This window comes from Alosa alosa, chromosome 19, assembly GCF_017589495.1.
Source record: "Alosa alosa isolate M-15738 ecotype Scorff River chromosome 19, AALO_Geno_1.1, whole genome shotgun sequence".
In the NCBI taxonomy this organism is placed as follows: domain Eukaryota; kingdom Metazoa; phylum Chordata; class Actinopteri; order Clupeiformes; family Clupeidae; genus Alosa; species Alosa alosa.
This window is the reverse complement of record NC_063207.1, coordinates 14,402,151-14,418,944: the sequence shown is the minus strand read 5'-3', so window position 1 is coordinate 14,418,944 and position 16,794 is coordinate 14,402,151. Positions and strand designations below refer to the sequence as shown.

Genomic DNA, 16,794 nt, shown 5'->3' with positions numbered 1-16,794 from the left:
TATGGATTTTTATGGACTTGCAGTCTTTTTTACTCTAAACGAATGGCTGGGATAGATTCAGCACCCCTAAACCTTAAACCTAGTTAGACATCTCAAAAGCTAAAATTGGTAAAAAATAAATAAAACTTGGGCAAGTTAGTAACACATAGTAAAAAAAAACTATTGGTAAGACATTTTTTTTGCAGATTGGCAAAAAAATCGGGTCTGTTTAAATAGACTGTACCTGAGTGTGATTACTGCCGCCATAGCCCTGACCCAGCTGGTCGCTGTTTACTTACAGATACACTTCTTAAAAAATATCTTCTATTTTAACATTTTCTGTTGAATATTTAAGAAAATATGTAATAGGCCTAAACTACTAAATTATTTGATTTATCCAGCTCAGGCTTCAAAGGTACTTGTTTCCCCTCATATGTTATATTTGCTGTGTAGGCCCTAGGCCTACAGTGGTGTGAAAAAGTGCTTGACCCCTTCCTGATTTCTTATTTTTTTGCATGTTTGTCACACTTAAATGTTTCAGATAATCAAACAAATCTAAATATTAGTCAAAGATAACACAAGTAAACACAAAATGCAGTTTTTAAATGAAGGTTGTTACATGTCCTGTGTGAAACCTACATGGCCCTGTGTGAAAAAGTGATTGCCCCCTAATGATCGGTTGGGCCACCCTTAGCAGCAACAACTGCAATCAAGCGTTTGCGATAACTTACAATTAGTCTTTTACAGCGCTGTGGAGGGATTTTGGCCCACAGCAGAATTCATGGTTCCTTTTATCACAACAGTCTTCCAGGTCCTGAAACAGCAAAAGCCCCAGACCATCACACTACCACCACCAATCCAAACGGTCTAGTGTGAATGCGCCCTGATTGTCCCTCAGTCGTACCCGTACCGTACTGGTCCATCTGTGCTTTTCTTCCGGGAGAAACAGTGCAGTTAGGTGGGGAAGGACATAACTCAGCACAAGTAAGAAGAAAAACAAATCCTGACATTTGTTAGCAGATATTGAAAGAATTGCAACGTACCTAGCGCCCCAAAGAACGAAAGGGATCCTCCATGTTGCTCCGCCGGATTTCGGCTGTGAGCCAGTGCCTAGCGCGGCTGGGATCGAACAAGCGAAACATACTTCTTCACCCTGCTCTCTCCTCTATCGTGAGCCGCTGTCAGAATGTCAGCTCCTCGGGAGATCCTGCACAGCCTGCCGCCATTCCAACTCCAGGACAGTATCGGGACACAGTGCTTCTGCCGCGCTCAGAATTCCCAATGAAATTAACCGGACAGAAGCTTCTGGAGCGAGAGCTGCAGATTCAACGTGTACGTACATAGCTGTTTGTGTTTGCTGCATAAACTGACGTTAGCCAAACTTCGCTAACCTGTTAGCATGGTATGGACAGTGATATACTAACTATAGGTATATAATAGCTAAATACAACATAGAAAAATGTGACCGTGATACACGATCTTGTTCTTTTTAATAGAACGATTACACGCACATCGTAGACTTATTGCTAGAATGTTAATTGGGCTAATTACTGACTTGATCTCGTGTTGTTGATGAATGTTGACCTTGGTTAAATTTGTCAATTCGTTTTTACAGTTTTCTAAACTTGAAAGTTTGCATATAAATTGTTAAGTTATTTATTGCATTGGACTTCAGGTGCTTCAGAAACCATGACTTGGCGCTAAACTGGTAGGCCAACAATGCTGGTGTTAATCTGTTACAGGAGTGTGGCTTCGATCTGCTGTATACTTGGCAGAGGGAGAGGAAGGCTAAGAAGGAGTTCTGTCTGCATGATGGCCCACCTTATGCCAATGGAGACCCACATGTTGGGCACGCCCTCAACAAGGTGAGGGATGCTGCTGGACACTTTAAATACACTGATACCTGTGTACTGCTGATAGTTTGGCTGTACAAAAGATGCCCCCCTTATGTTTGGATGGCATTCTTTGCATTTTCTCTCACTGATAAGGATGCAGGATTAGAATGGTCTATAATGTCTAAGTGCATGTGTATGCTAATTTGATGTCATCAGAGCAAGGTGTGTTGGTGTTGTAGAATGTGATCTTCCAATAGGCTGTTGGGTCAATGTGTTATGTGGATGTCTAGATCTTAAAGGACATCCGGAACCGTTTTGAAGTGATGCGAGGTCGACAAGTGCATTACATGCCCGGCTGGGACTGCCACGGACTCCCCATTGAGCTCAAGGCCCTGGGGGAGCTGGGGACAGGTGGGCTCAGCCCTCTCCAGATTCGCAAGAAAGGTCAGCTCGCTTGATATACTGAATGAATGATCTGGGATCAGATGTGTGAGCATATTTGATTACAGTTGTTAAGCGCCAACGGTCTGTCTGTGCTTCCCTGTAGCGCGTGAGTTTGCAGAGGGAGCAATTGCCTGCCAGCGGGCTGCCTTCCAACGCTGGGGTATCATGGCTGACTGGGACAACTGCTACTACACCTTCGATGGACAGTACGAGGCTGCACAGCTGCGAGTCTTCCAAGAGATGCACAACAAGGTATGCACACACACACACACACACACACACACACACACACACACACACACACACACAAACACAAGCATACTCCGCTCCATAGCACAGGCAGAGGCAGTTTTAACACAGAGAGAACATGCATGGTTAGGGCATGGTGCACATTTGTGACAGTGATTGGCTTATTAGTCTTTTTCTTTTACAGGGTCTGATCTATCAGGACTATAAGCCAGTATTCTGGTCTCCTTCAACCAGGTACGGCTCAGATCACTATGTTTAAATGGGTGTTCTTGTTGTTTGGACATGCCAAACAGAATAGATTTTTCTGTCTATCAATGAGTCTTTGGTAAACTCTATTCCCAAAACTCACTGCTGCCTGAGATCCATACTTCTCTCTCTCTCTCTCTCTCTCTCTCTCTCTCTCTCCTCTCTCTCACTCACTCACTCACTCACACTCACACACACACACTCACTCCTCACACTCACACTCTCTCTCTCTCTCTCTCTCTCTCTCTCTCTCTCTCTCACTCTCTCACTCACACACACACACACCCCACACACACTCCTCTCTCTCTCTCTCTCTTTTCTCTCTCTCTCTTTCTCTTCTCTCTCTTTCTCTCACTCTCTCTCTTTCTCTCACTCTCACTTTCTCTCTCTCTCACTCACTATCTCTCTCTTACTCACTCACTCACTCTCTCTCACTTTCTCACTCACTCTCTCACTCACTCTCTCTCTCCCTCCCACTCTCTCTCACTCTCTCTCTTTCTCTCTCACTCACTATCTCTCTCTCTCTCCTCTCTCTCACTCACTCTCTCTCTCTCTCTCTCTCTCTCTCTCTCTCTCTCTCTCACTTACTCACTGTGTGTCTTTCTCATGAACTAGGACTGCTCTTGCAGAGGCTGAGTTGGAGTACAACACTGAGCATGTGAGCAAAGCTATCTACGCCACCTTCTCCATCAGCACCCCACCGCCTAAACTAGCCGAGAGTGCAGGTGTGCAAGCAAAATATACTCTCTCTCTCTCACAATCACCTACATGCATACATACACTTACACATTCACAAACACAACGGTACGTCATCATCTTGTATGTGTGTGTATGTTACAGAGGGATGGGAGAATGTCAAAGCCCTTATCTGGACAACTCAGCCATGGACCATTCCAGCCAATCAGGCTGTCTGCTACATGCCCAAAGCTCAGTAAGCACATTGCACACACAGACACACACACAGACACACACACACAGGCCCAGGCACACAAACACAGACACATCAATGACTTGAAGTCACAACTATGGCTCTGCACCAGACTCCACTAATCTGTGTTGTAGAGAGTTGAGCCCAGACTGTGGGGGATTAAGTCTCCATTATTAGATTGGAAGGTGTGACCCTTGAATTGTGTTTGTTACCAGGTACTCCCTGGTGAAGCGGACAGATGATGACCAGTGTTTGCTGGTTGCCACTGATCGCATCGCCAACCTAGCCGCGGCACTAGGAGCACAGCTGGACACTGTGAAAACATTTACAGGTGAGTGTACACACTTGTGTTCATATAAACCTACTCATGCTCAGAACACAGAAACAAAAGCACATGCTCGTGTAGGGGTGCGGTCAGACAGGACGCACTTTGCTGCTTTGAGTTGAACTTTTTTTTTCAATTCCGGTGCAGCAGGCGCAGAAGACTGTTTATCGCCGAGCATAAACAGTCTTGTGCGTCTGCTGCGCCTCGAATTGAAAAAGTTCAACTCAAAGCGGCAAAGTGCGTCCTGTCTGCTCAAAACGCTTACTGCTAATACGAAACCACACAAAAAAGGCAGATCTCACTGCAAAAACCGTGTTCTGTCTGATCGCAGCCACACACACACACACACACACACACACACACACACACACACACACACACACACACACACACACACACACACACACACACACACACACACACACACACACACACACACACACATACACTGCCACTTAGCATCTGTCTCTCTCTCTCTCTCTCTCTCTCTCTCTCTCTCTCTCTGTCTCTCTGTAGGGGCGGAGCTGGAGGGGGCCAAGTGCCAGCACCCCACGCTGGAAGGTAAAGAGGTGTCCCTGCTGCCAGCCAATCATGTGACCATGGCCAAAGGCACGGGATTGGTCCACACGGCTCCCGCCCACGGCATGGAGGACTACAGTGTGGCTTCCCAGTTTAACCTGTCTGTGGTGAGTGGCCACGACACCTCTCCTTCATGCACACGCAATGGGATTTTCAGGAAGTGAGAATTATTGTGCAGTATTTAACTGTTAACTGACATATTATGTAGTCAAATGCACAGTGCCATGGGGCAGAGTACTATATATTGTGGAATCGTGTGTCATTTTTGACAGAAGTGTCTAAATGGCCATGTTTTCATCAGTGAATGATTCATTTGTGATAATGACTTAATTTCTTTTACCCATCATTCTCTCTCTCTCTCTTTCTCTCTCTCTCCCTCCCCCATCAGGAGTGTATGGTAGATGAAGACGGCCGGTTCACCGAGCTGGCTGGCGCCGAGCTCCAGGGCAAGCAGGTCATGGTGGAGGGCAATGACACAGGTGAGAGAGTGGACAGCAGGAGGAGAGGTTTGAAAAAATATATATAATGTATAAAGTAACACTGCTCTGGGACCAGGTTTCAGAAAAGTGCGGTTTCGGGCAGTGCGTTTACAGGATTCGTTTGGACGCTCGGCCAAGACGAAGCAAAACCTCTGCATTTAACCTAAAAAGCGTCTCCGTGTGGACAGGCCCTTAGACTGAAGAAGACCCAGCAGGGTCGAAACGTTGCCTTTGTACATGAAATATATGGGAGTCTAAAGCAGTGTTGCGGACATTATATACCGGTATATTTTTTCACTTGAGAAGGTTTTTTTGTCCTGCACCTGCCAGAAGGTGGGATGTGCACACAATAACTTTTGTTGAACGAAGGAGAAGAGGTTTGGACAGAGAGGCATAAACACTATGGGCCCTACTTGTGTCATTGAAATGACCAAATCCTTCACTTAGCTTTGGTTCATAGGCTTGGGTAGTTGTTGATTGGCCTGAGTAGCATGAGCGCATATGTAGTACCGTGCAGGAGTCCCTTTACTGATCCTGGATACAACATGCGACGTGTTTGCAACTGCCACAAGACAACCGTGCATTGTCGTTGAATCTTGTGTCATTCTGTGTTATGTGAAATAGACTTGGTTGTTGATTGCCCACTGTGGGAAATCATCTACCTATAGTGCAAGTAACACTTAACACCTTCCCTATGAAATGAAACATTGCTTTGGTTGTTGACAGTTGCCTGCCAATGAAATTCAGACACAGTTTGTGTGGATGTGAGTGCAAGTGTGAATTGGTGCTTTAACTGTAAGAGTGTATGTTGTTTCTGCTCTCTATGTGTGTGTGTGTGTGTCAGTGATCTCCATGCTGCGTGACGCGGGTGCACTGGTGAAGGAGGAGGACTGCGTGCACAGCTACCCCTATGATTGGAGGACCAAGCAGCCCGTCATCATCAGAGCCAGTCGCCAGTGGTTCATCAACACAGACAGCCTCAGGGACAAGGCCAAGGTCAGCAACCTCCCCACTCATCACCCATCACATCACACCTTATATTAGTCATCTGTTCAGAAAGTGACTCTGGCATGTGAACTGAACTCCTCAGACTTTCCAAATAGGTAATTTATGAGGCAAATTACTTTTAAGTCACAAACAATTTAGTATTGCTGCAGACATCTTATTAGCCCACAAACACTGGCACACATGTACACATTTCTAATGTTATGTACAGTTGTGCTCAAAAAAATAGCAGTGCCTTTAGAAAAAAGAGTAAATGTCAAAATTCTTCAAACAAATTGTACTTTCATGAACACAGATGCATTGGGGACACAGTACATTCTATTCCAAAGCAAAACAATTGGGCAAAGTCATCAAAACTTAAATAATAATAATGATATTTCATAGAAAGTCAGAAATGCCATGTTCAAAGAAATAGCAGCGTTGCCATCTTTCCTTGGAAACTCAAAAATGTACTGTACAAACTAAGAAATTCTTGATAAGTGAACTTGGCTGAGTATCCTAAACTAATATTTTGTTGCAAAACCACGGTTTCTGATAACTGCTTCACATCTGTGGTGCATGGAGTCAACCAACTTCTGGCATCGTTCAACAGGTATTGCAGCCCAGGTTAATTGTACTGTATTCCACAATTCCTCTTTGTTTCTTGGTTTTGCCTCATGCACTGCACTTTTTATGTCAGCCCACAAGTTTTCTATGGGATTAAGGTCGAGGGGGATTGTGCTGGCCACTCCATCAGTTGAATCCTGTTCATATGGAACCATGCTTTTGCTCGCTTGCTGGTGTGTTTGGGTCATTATCTTGTTGAAAGGTCCACCTCAAAGGCATTTCCTCTTCAGCATGACCTCTTCCAGTATGTCAGGCCCTGCAAACACCGAATTCAAGCCACAGTACTCAGTGAAGACAATTAAGCATGGTGGTGCAAGCATCATGATATGGGGATGTTTTCTCCTAATACGGTGTTGGTCCCATTTACCGCATACCAGGGATCATGGATCAGTTCGAGTACATCAGGATACTGGAAGAGGTCATGCTGCCATATGCTGAAGAGGAAATTTCTGATCCATGATCCCTGGTATGCGGTAAATGGGACCAACACCGTATTAGGAGAAACATTTTTGAGTTTCCAAGGAAAGATGGCAACGCTGCTATTTCTTTGAACATGGCATTTCTGACTTTCTATGAAATATCATTATTATTATTTAAGTTTTGATGACTTTGCCCAATTGTTTTGCTTTGGAATAGAATGTACTGTGTCCCCAATGCATCTGTGTTCATGAAAGTACAATTTGTTTGAAGAATTTTGACATTTACTCTTTTTTCTAAAGGCACTGCTATTTTTTTGAGCACAACTGTACATACAGTATATGTGTGTATTTGATTGTTGCGTGTATGTGTGTGGCGGCGTGTGTGTGTGTGTGTGTGCGTGTGTGTAGGAGGTTCTGCAGAAGGTGCGGGTGATCCCCGAAGTCAGCGCGGTCCACGCTGCTAACCCAGCTGGACAGGCGCACCTACTGGTGCATCTCCCGCCAGAGGAGCTGGGGCGTACCAATCCCTGTGTTCTACCACAAGGAGACCGGGAAGGCCCTCATCAACAAGTAGGACACACACACACACACACACACACACACATAGATACTCACACACAATCACAGAAGCACAAACACACGCACAAAGTCAAACACAAACATTGCACTCTACATCTACATTCATCAATAACAGTGTGTGCATACATTCATCCATTTTATGAACTCTTGTTTTGCTTGGTGCTTGGTGCAGCTGGTTTGATGTGTGATTGCCACTGGCGCTCAGAAGGCCCTCATATGTAACTGTTGCGATTGACAGACACACGGTTTCCCATATCAGCAAGATCTTTGCAGAGAAGGGAAGTGACAGCTGGTGGGAGGAACCAATAGAGACACTGCTCCCTGAATCGGTCCTGAAGAAGGTGTGTGTGTGTGTGTGTGTGTGTGTCTGTCTGTCTGTCTGTCTGTCTGTCTGTCTGTCTGTCTGTCTGTCTGTCTGTCTGTCTGTCTGTCTGTCTGTCTGTCTGTCTGTCTGTGAGCCCTTCTTGTTCTTTTGTATCAACCATATGAAAGATGGCGCTATCCCTCATTCATGCGTGTGTGTGTACACGTGTGTTAGAGTAAAGCAGGTGCTGTGACCGACTACATCCGTGGAGAGGATGTGTTGGACATCTGGTTTGACAGTGGTGTCTCCTGGGCAGCAGTGTTAGAGGGTGAGTCTAGAAACACAAACACGCACACACACACCCTTCAGCCTGAAATAAAAAGGAGTGCTCTTTGTCTTCGGTGCAAAGTCCTTCAACGCTGAAGAGGATTTTGCAGTGTTATTTTTATAGTCACTCAAAATGTTTATCACTATGAGCTGTTTACTTTGTCCCCTTCAGTCTGGTCTGTGTAGATGATATTCTTCAGCTGGTGGAGAGTGTCCATAGCACCTGAAATGGCAGTGGACAGGTTGTTGCTAGGTGTGTGATTTAAGATTAGATTAGATTAGATTCAACTTTATACAACGTTGTTGGTATACAACGTATAGGCAGGTGGTGCATAGACAGGACAAGAAATATAGTGCAATGTAGACAGTAGTATACAGTTGGTTTACAGAAGGTGGTTTAGAGTAATATACATTAAATATAAATATGTGCAGTGTATTAGCAGTTACCTTATAAGAGCAGAATAAATATGGCTATGTAATATGAAAAATGTGTGAACAACATTTACAGATGTGCAATGTAGTGGCAGTACCATTATAGTAGTAGTAAGAATGATATAGATATATGATATAGATATATATCATATATAATATAGAACACTGTGTTATTTAAAGAGTATTTTCAAGTCCATAGAATCAAATTAATTTTTGAAGACAAAAACGAATTGAAGGGGGAGCAGAAACGGAAAGGTAGCGACAGCGTCCCGTACCATGAACGAGCTCGTTGCCCACGGGGTCCCGGGTTTGAGGTCATTTCTCCAACCTTCTCCCCATCTCGGAATTATTTTTTATCGAAAGCACTGAAATCAATTCAAAATAGTCTAGACACAAAGAATAGTGATCAACATGTATGTGACATACAGTGCGTGTGGACGTGCTGAGAGCGTTGATGTGTAACGACCCCTATGTCCACAGAGGAGCAGGAGGAGCAGGCTGAGAGTTCGGCCAAGAGCGAGTCCAGACTGAGCTGGTTCTCTCTGCCCAGTGCGCTGGTCCCAGGTCATACACTGCACCCATCTCTCTCTCTCTCTCTCTCTCTCTCTCTCTCTCTCTCTCTCTCTCTCTCTCTCTCATTCCCTCACTCACACTTCTTTCTCTCCTCTCTCTGCATGGAGGAGCCATGGAGCATGCACTGACGTGTCCTACTCCTCATTCTATTTCTCTTTCGTCCTGGACTAAAGCACCTATTCTTTTTCCTCTTTCCTTTGGGCAGGTGAAGGCAGGGAATGCAGACACACACACACACACACACACACACACACACAGACAGAGTACAATGCTCTTATATGTAGTTACTGTGAGGCTCTTGTTTCTGTCGGAGTTGTGGCTAGCCAGCTGTCTGACTTACTAACCTTGGGTTTAACCCACTGGGCTGGTTGGCTCACTGGGTTAAAATGGACACCTCTGCTTGCCACACGTACAAGTTCTTATCTGTTCTATCTCTGTTTAGCTGTATTAGTGGTTAGAAGAGGGTGCCTGCCTTTGTTGTGCAAGTTGTCGCAACGTTTTGAAACTGCTTACTGTAGGTACACACTGCCACCGACTTGAGCTGCAAAAGAAGCTCTGGCCGACCTGTCAAGGACGTTTGTCAAAAGGTGCAGGGAAGCTTTTGGCACTTTTGGCTGCTCTGACGTGGCAGCATTCTCATTACCATAAAGTTGACCAACTTTCAACTTTCTGCTTGACGCTCTGGTTGCTCAACACGCCCAAAACGTGACGTCGACGGATTTGTCGCTTCTTTTCTATTGAAAATGAATGACTTCCTGTATCTTTTGCAGCTCAAGTCGGTGGCGATGTGTACGTACAGTTATAGAAAAGGAGCCCTTCAAGTGCATCACGGGAAATGTATGCTAGTTCTTAGCCTTTTGTATGGAGAGAGATGTCAGGCTGTTGCAGTTACTTGTAGGATTGTGTGGAAATTAAGTAGAAATCAAAATGATTTTTAATAAGCACCTAAGCTACTAACTGTGGATGCTACACTATCAAACTAACTCCTGTCATGAACGTTCACAGGCCTCAAGTACTCTTATGACTTTTTCTTTACCAACCTTTTTTCCCTTCCTCCGTTTCTGTTTGAAGTACAGGAAAATTATGAATTTTGAATGTTTTTAACTTTAACATATATTTTTATTACCGGTATTTATTTCTCTTCTTCTCTTTGTTTCTAACACACACACACACACACACACACACACAGAGGCGGACCCAAGGGCAGATGTTTACATTGAAGGGAAGGATCAGCTGGGCGGCTGGTTCCAGTCCTCTCTCCTCACCAGCGTGGCAGTACGCAAGAAGGCTCCCTACAAGTACGCATGGCTGTGGTGATGTGGCACAGGGAAGGCTAACAACACTTGTAGAGAGTTCTGCTTTACAATTCCCACATTTTTGGCCTTGTGCAATGTGCTTAACCCAAATTATGAATTACACTCCTCACAAAAAGTTAGGGATTGGCTGGCTTTTGGGTGAAATTTAATGTTTCAGTACAGAAACATTGAACTGTTGGACATGCACATTCAAAAGTTTAGAGGTCACATTACAGTAAGTTCACCTGGAAAGGTTATAGTGGATTTTTAGGTTCATCCTGAAATTTCACCCGAAAGCCGAATATCCCTGACTTTTTGTAGTGTATGTTCGACCATCTTCGTAAACCTGGTAGATTTTGCCTCAGGAAGCCTAATTTGAGTGTGAATGTTGATGGGTTCATTAAGTGATCTGTTATAGTGTTGGTGAGGTTGAGGATTAATATGACTAGTTATTCATATGAATTGCTCTGTGGCAGGACACTGGTGGTGCATGGCTTTGCTGTGTCAGAGAAAGGAGAGAAGATGTCCAAGTCTCTGGGAAACGTGGTGGATCCTGAAGTAGTTATCAATGGGGGCAAGGTCAGGATACCTTAAGAAATACAAATAACTACTATCCATTGCACTATCCAAACTATCCAGAGTTCTGGTACATGTTACTTAATGTCATGGTTGTCCCCCCTCTCACGCCTCTCCATGTGTCCCCAGGACCCCTCAGCCTCCCCCCCGTATGGGGCCGACACGCTGCGCTGGTGGGTGGCCGAATCCAACATCTTCTCGGAGGTGCAGATCGGCCCCAGCGCTTTAAACTCAGCCCGCGACGACATCAACAAGGTCTGTCTAGCACGACATAACAGATCAGCCAGCCTGTCTGAATTTGTTTGTCAATTGTCTTTTTGTCCTTTTTAAAATATCTAGCTATGCCATAACATTGATCTTCTCCGTCTCTTTCTGTCTGTCTGTCTGTGTGTGTGTGTGTGTGTGTGTGTGCAGCTAAGGAACACATTTAAGTTTTTGTTGGGGAACCTGCAAGGCTTTGACCCGCGGACTCAGGCGGTGGACTCTAAAGAGATGCATTATGTGGACCAGTACCTGCTGCATCTACTGCGGGAGTTTAGCCTGAAGGTGTGTGTGTGTGTGTGTGTGTTTGTAGCCCACCATCTGAAATGGTTTGTCAAGAATATTTACCTGCACGAGACCATGATATGCAAGACCAAGAGCTAAATCTGTCTGTCTGTCTCAGGTGACCGATGCCTACACTGAGTATGACGCTGGCCGGGTGGTGCGCCTTCTGCAGGGCTTTGTGGCCAGAGATCTGTCCAGCTTCTACTTCAGTGTCATCAAAGACAGGTACACACACACACACACACACACACACACACACACACACAGTTGCCCTTCTTTCCTTCTAAAGATGTTTCCCTTTCACCCTCCCTCCCTCCCTCAACCCCGTCTCTGTCAGACTGTACTGTGAAGCAGAGGATTCCCTGGGTCGGCGCTCATGTCAGACGGTGCTGGAGGAGGTCTTAGATGGGATGACCCGCACCATCGCCCCCATCCTGCCTCACCTGGCCGAAGAGGTGTACCTGCATGCACCTGGACATGATGGTATGTAGAACACACACGCACACACACACGTTTACACACAGTCTATGGTGTATAATGTGATGAGTGCGAAGTTTAGTCTGTGTTCTCTTGGTTGAGATTGATTTTGAGTACCTTTGTGTTTGGGGAATTTTAATGTTACATATCTATATTTTGATGGTGTATCCATTTGAGAAAGTTAGGTGATCGTTAAGAAGTCTCTCTCTTTCTCTCTCTGCAGCTGGGGAGACTCTGTTCCAGAGTGGTTGGATCAAGAGCAGCTCGGTGTGGCGGAAGCCGGGATTGGAGGAGGCGGTGGAGGGGGCATGTGCTATCCGAGACGCCTTCCTCTCGTCCATCCCAGGGCGCAACGCTGTCGAGTACGAGCTCATCATCGCCATCGAGCCCGGCCTATTCTTCGAACTGATGGAGGTGAGATAGTCGTGGAGGAACGCCACTGGGCGGCCAGTCATAGATCCAGGAAGTCTTGACAGTTCTGACCACAGACATCCACACCATGTCCTCATAACCGGGTTCCTTACAGTTCGTAGTACTCTAGTGGTGGAAGGAAGACATGACACAGCTCCCTAAAATGAATGTCTCATAAAGCAAGCTCAAACACCCAAGTTTTTTGTGTATTCAATGCATGGCATGTTGTTTTGTGATCTCTGTTTTATAATAATTGTCTTAATAATCTCATGATTGGGACCCTCTCCTGCCAGCCTTCTCTCTGTAACGTCCCACTCGTTCTGCAGTCTCTCCAGGAGGAGCCCACCGCCACCTGCTCCCAGCTGACGGAGCTGATGATGGCGTCTCGTGTGACCCTGACCAGCTCACTCCCACGTGACATACCAGAGGACGCCAACATCAGCCGCGGAACTTTCCTCATCAACCTGGAGGGTACGGCCATCTTAAGTCCTGCCAGAATATTTATATATACCTACAGTATTTCATATCTGAGGGCCACCATTTGTGTAATTATTACAGAAACTTTTTTAGGATTTGTCATTGCCATTTTCTTGTATAGACCTCTGAAGTTCTAACCTGACCCTAGCCAGATGAATGTCGTTCCGCTTAGCTCCGCCTAGCTTCACTCACATCCATCTGGGACCTCTTCCATTGAGAGTGATTTCTCCAACCAACTTTATGGTTTAGCCAATCAGGGCCTTAGAGGGGGGAGTTTCATAGATGTGACATAGCGTAGAAGCGACTGTGAGTCTGTTATTAGCGTCACGGGTTGGCTTCGATGTGAGTGGTTGAAGTAGCACGTCAATAGATGACGGACAAGTGGCTTATTCAATCAAATGCAAGCATTTTTTGATTAGGCCCAGCCTTCTGAAGCAACACTTCAATGGATCGGTTCCAGATGGATGAGTGGAGCTAGGCGGAGCGAAATTCATCTGCCTATTGCCAGGTTACTGAAGTTCACCTCCAAAAAATAAACCCAAATCTTTGCCCATATGAGGAAACCTGGGTACCATCTTTGCCCATATAAGGAGATCTAAATCTTCTTATATGGGCAAAGATGGCAGCTTTGGGTTGTTTTTGTAAGTGAACTTCAGACGTCTGTTGTAGGGTGTGGTTAATTTTGGGCTGTGTTTGTGACCTTGTAGGTGGTGTAATCCGAGAGGAGAGCTCATTCACTGTGGCGGCACAGCCAACCTCCCTCTCCCGTTGCCCTCGCTGTCGACGCTACACGTCCGATTCGCCCGACTGCCTTTGCCCACGTTGCCAGTCTGTCCTTCAAAGCACACAGTGATGTCACACTACCAACCCCGACTACAGATTCCTCTTCGTCCTCTCTCTCTCTTTCTCTCTGCACAGCCTTTGCAGAACCAAGGATCGTGCCAGCAAAACTATGGACTGAGGGGGAATCTCAAAACTGACAGTCTGTCAGCCCCAGAATTCCACTTCCTGGGCGAGGTCCAGACTGAGCAACATGATTGGCTGATGAGAGTCACTGAGGCCCCAGCGTAGAGAACGTGACTGGCAGACTATCACTTGCACTTTTATTTATTCTACTGAATGGGTTTGGCAGCCTCTAACTACAACTTGACTCTTCTGTTGTTCTGGATCTGACCGAACTGAAAAAAAAATGATGTTGTTAATATGTAATTCTATGCGGAATGTGTATACACATGAAAGCACGCAAACAGTATGTATCTATAGGGCTGGGGTCCATGAACCATGTAATGTTTTTAGGGATAAACATTGGAAAATGTGTGTATGTGTGTGAATGTCTGCCTGTGTGGATTTGAGTTTTTGGCTGAATACGAACACACTAAAGGATGAATGCTCTTGAGTTGTGTGCTGCATACCAAATACACCAACTAAATCCATCAAGACCTGAACATCTTTTTTCCCCGAAGGAGCGCCAAAGTAGGCATGGTACGTTACATTTTGGTGGCTGAACTGATGCTTGAACTATCAGTTGGCTGTTGGCTGTGGTCGAGAAAGGGTGTGTTTGTGTTCCTTTGACATTTGTAAAAGGCTCACGGAAATGTAACCGCTATTAATATCCGCAGATCATCATGATAATGCGGTTAAGAAGTTCTAATACATGTGGTTAAGAAGTTTGTCACTTGCAACAATGTTAATCATCTATGTCTTCTGAAAACTGTGCATCCATAATATTTGAATTGTTCCCTCTAATCAGCTCATTTGTGTATATAAGTGTACAATTAGATTATATATTATAGTTTATATACTATACATGGCATTTCACCAACACTAGCAAAAACAAGTGCTTCCATATGCTGTGTGTACACCACTAGTCTTTATTCTGCATAAGTGAGCCCAGTCGCTCTGGAGAAGTGGCAGGAGCTAGTACAGTACTGCATATAAATACAAGAGAAAATAAGAGACGTTTACGCTCATCCTCTCACCGATTCATTCGTTCGTTCCTCAATCGTTTTTATCTTACATTATTTATCAGCATCCCTCCTTCACTGGAGGGAAGGAATTCTAATGGCACAGGCACACCTTTTAAAGTAAAGGATGGACAGACTCACAGAGCTGCAGAGAGGCTGGATTAAACACCAATGACGATACGAGAATGAACCGAGCCTTAGAAACAAGAAAATGAACACATGTAGAAAATACACTTTTGTGGATATGACCACCGACTGACCTCTACTGTATGCTCAGAGACGGACTCTGACCGGCGGAAAGCAGAAACGATGGCTAAGCACAAACATCTAATACTCTGATTAAAGGAAGCGGAGCGGCGCGTGCTGACGGGGCCTTTGGGTGAGTTAGTGAGCGAAACTACGGAGATGAGTGAAAAATTCCACTGAAGAGGTGGAGGATGAGTGAGAAGTTGTCCTCTCTTTCGACATCAGTCGTTCCTCTATAAGTCTTTTAATTCAGTCATTATCTATCCATCCACTCCTCCGCTCTACCCATCCCTTGTGTTCCCTCCATGTCTTCTGTCCATCTCTCCTCTCCTTCTCCTTCTCCATCCCCCATCATCTCTGTCCTCAGTCCTCCTCGTCCCCCAGCACCTCCACGGCTTCCATCAGGTGCAGGGCCAGGCTGTACTGGGCGTGGTTTTCCGGCAAGATCTCGATCACGCGGCTCACCAGACGACTGCTCTGGCTCAGGGGGACCAGGGGGCAACGCAGCTCACTGGGGTCCTGGAGCAACACACACACACACACACACACACACACACACACACACAAAGTTCACATGTGCTGTGTGCGATGGTCTGATCTTGAGTAAACGAGACCATACAGGCAAGCTCATACAATTTATAGTGATCCCATGTTACTTGTACCACAGTACATGTTGAACTGATTTTCAGTATACACATAATAAGACACATGCTACTGCTTTGCAGTTGTGTAATTGTCAACAGTTGTCTAATTTTGCCCTAGTTGTCTTAATGTTGTCTAATTTGCTTCATATGTATTGCTGCATATGTGTGTGTGTGTGTGTGTACTCACCATGGCCTTGAGCCAGGTGCACAGCGTGGTTGGCAGCCGTGCGAGCAGCTCCATGGCAGGGCGGGTCTGCGTGGTGTTGTGCAGCAGAGAGTAGCACAGCCTCTGGCCCGCCAGCACCAACAGCTGGGAGCCCAACACGTCCTTATCCTCCACCTCCAACATCAGCTACAGACACAGAGAGAGAGAGAGAGAGGGAGATGGATTAAATGAGTATAAGTATAAGTATATATACTCTTTTGATCCCGTGAGGGAAATTTGGTCTCTGCATTTATCCCAATCCGTGAATTAGTGAAACACACTCAGTACACAGTGAACACACAGTGAGGTGAAGCACACACTAATCCTGGCGCAGTGAGCTGCCTGCAACAACAGCGGCGCTCGGGGAGCAGTGAGGGGTTAGGTGCCTTGCTCAAGGGCACTTCAGCCGTGCCTACTGGTCGGGGTTCGAACCGGCAACCTTCCAGTTACAAGTCCGAAGCGCTCACCAGTAGGCCACGGCTGCCCCCAAGATTATTTATCTACAGAGGAATGATGGATATGTTCACAGTCATTGTGAAGCCTTTTATGTTCATGTATTTGCTTTTCATTAGGCTATATACCTTTGTGTGTGTGTGTGTACGTACCTCTTCGGCCCGTGTGTCTAGGCCCTGGTTGTAGAGCTC

At 45.6% G+C, this 16,794-nt stretch overlaps 2 protein-coding genes across 2 annotated transcripts in view; one reads left to right on the top strand and one right to left on the bottom strand.

The window, feature by feature from the left end:
• Positions 1-769: 769 nt before the first annotated feature.
• Positions 770-14,528, top strand: iars2 (isoleucyl-tRNA synthetase 2, mitochondrial). The gene is given in 25 exon segments (XM_048228465.1): positions 770-1,311; positions 1,722-1,844; positions 2,105-2,258; positions 2,362-2,510; positions 2,692-2,741; positions 3,369-3,478; positions 3,594-3,684; positions 3,897-4,012; positions 4,523-4,692; positions 4,974-5,064; positions 5,909-6,060; positions 7,503-7,535; positions 7,537-7,664; positions 7,912-8,014; positions 8,212-8,305; positions 9,217-9,300; positions 10,499-10,607; positions 11,081-11,183; positions 11,310-11,435; positions 11,595-11,726; positions 11,845-11,951; positions 12,064-12,209; positions 12,427-12,617; positions 12,941-13,085; positions 13,799-14,528. Coding segments are annotated over 25 exon segments (3,111 nt in total). The 5' UTR covers positions 770-1,053; the 3' UTR covers positions 13,945-14,528.
• A 411-nt stretch (positions 14,529-14,939) lies between these two features.
• rab3gap2 (RAB3 GTPase activating protein subunit 2 (non-catalytic)) overlaps positions 14,940-16,794 on the bottom strand; it is a 25,666-nt gene continuing 23,811 nt past the window's right edge. The window contains exons 33-35 of the mRNA XM_048228487.1: positions 16,756-16,794; positions 16,133-16,297; positions 14,940-15,820 (exon numbers count right to left, since the gene is read on the bottom strand). The exon at positions 16,756-16,794 is cut by the window's right edge and continues 188 nt beyond it. Of these exons, the coding sequence (XP_048084444.1) occupies positions 15,665-15,820; positions 16,133-16,297; positions 16,756-16,794 (360 nt within the window). The 3' untranslated portion in view covers positions 14,940-15,664. The remainder of the gene's footprint in view (positions 15,821-16,132; positions 16,298-16,755) is intronic.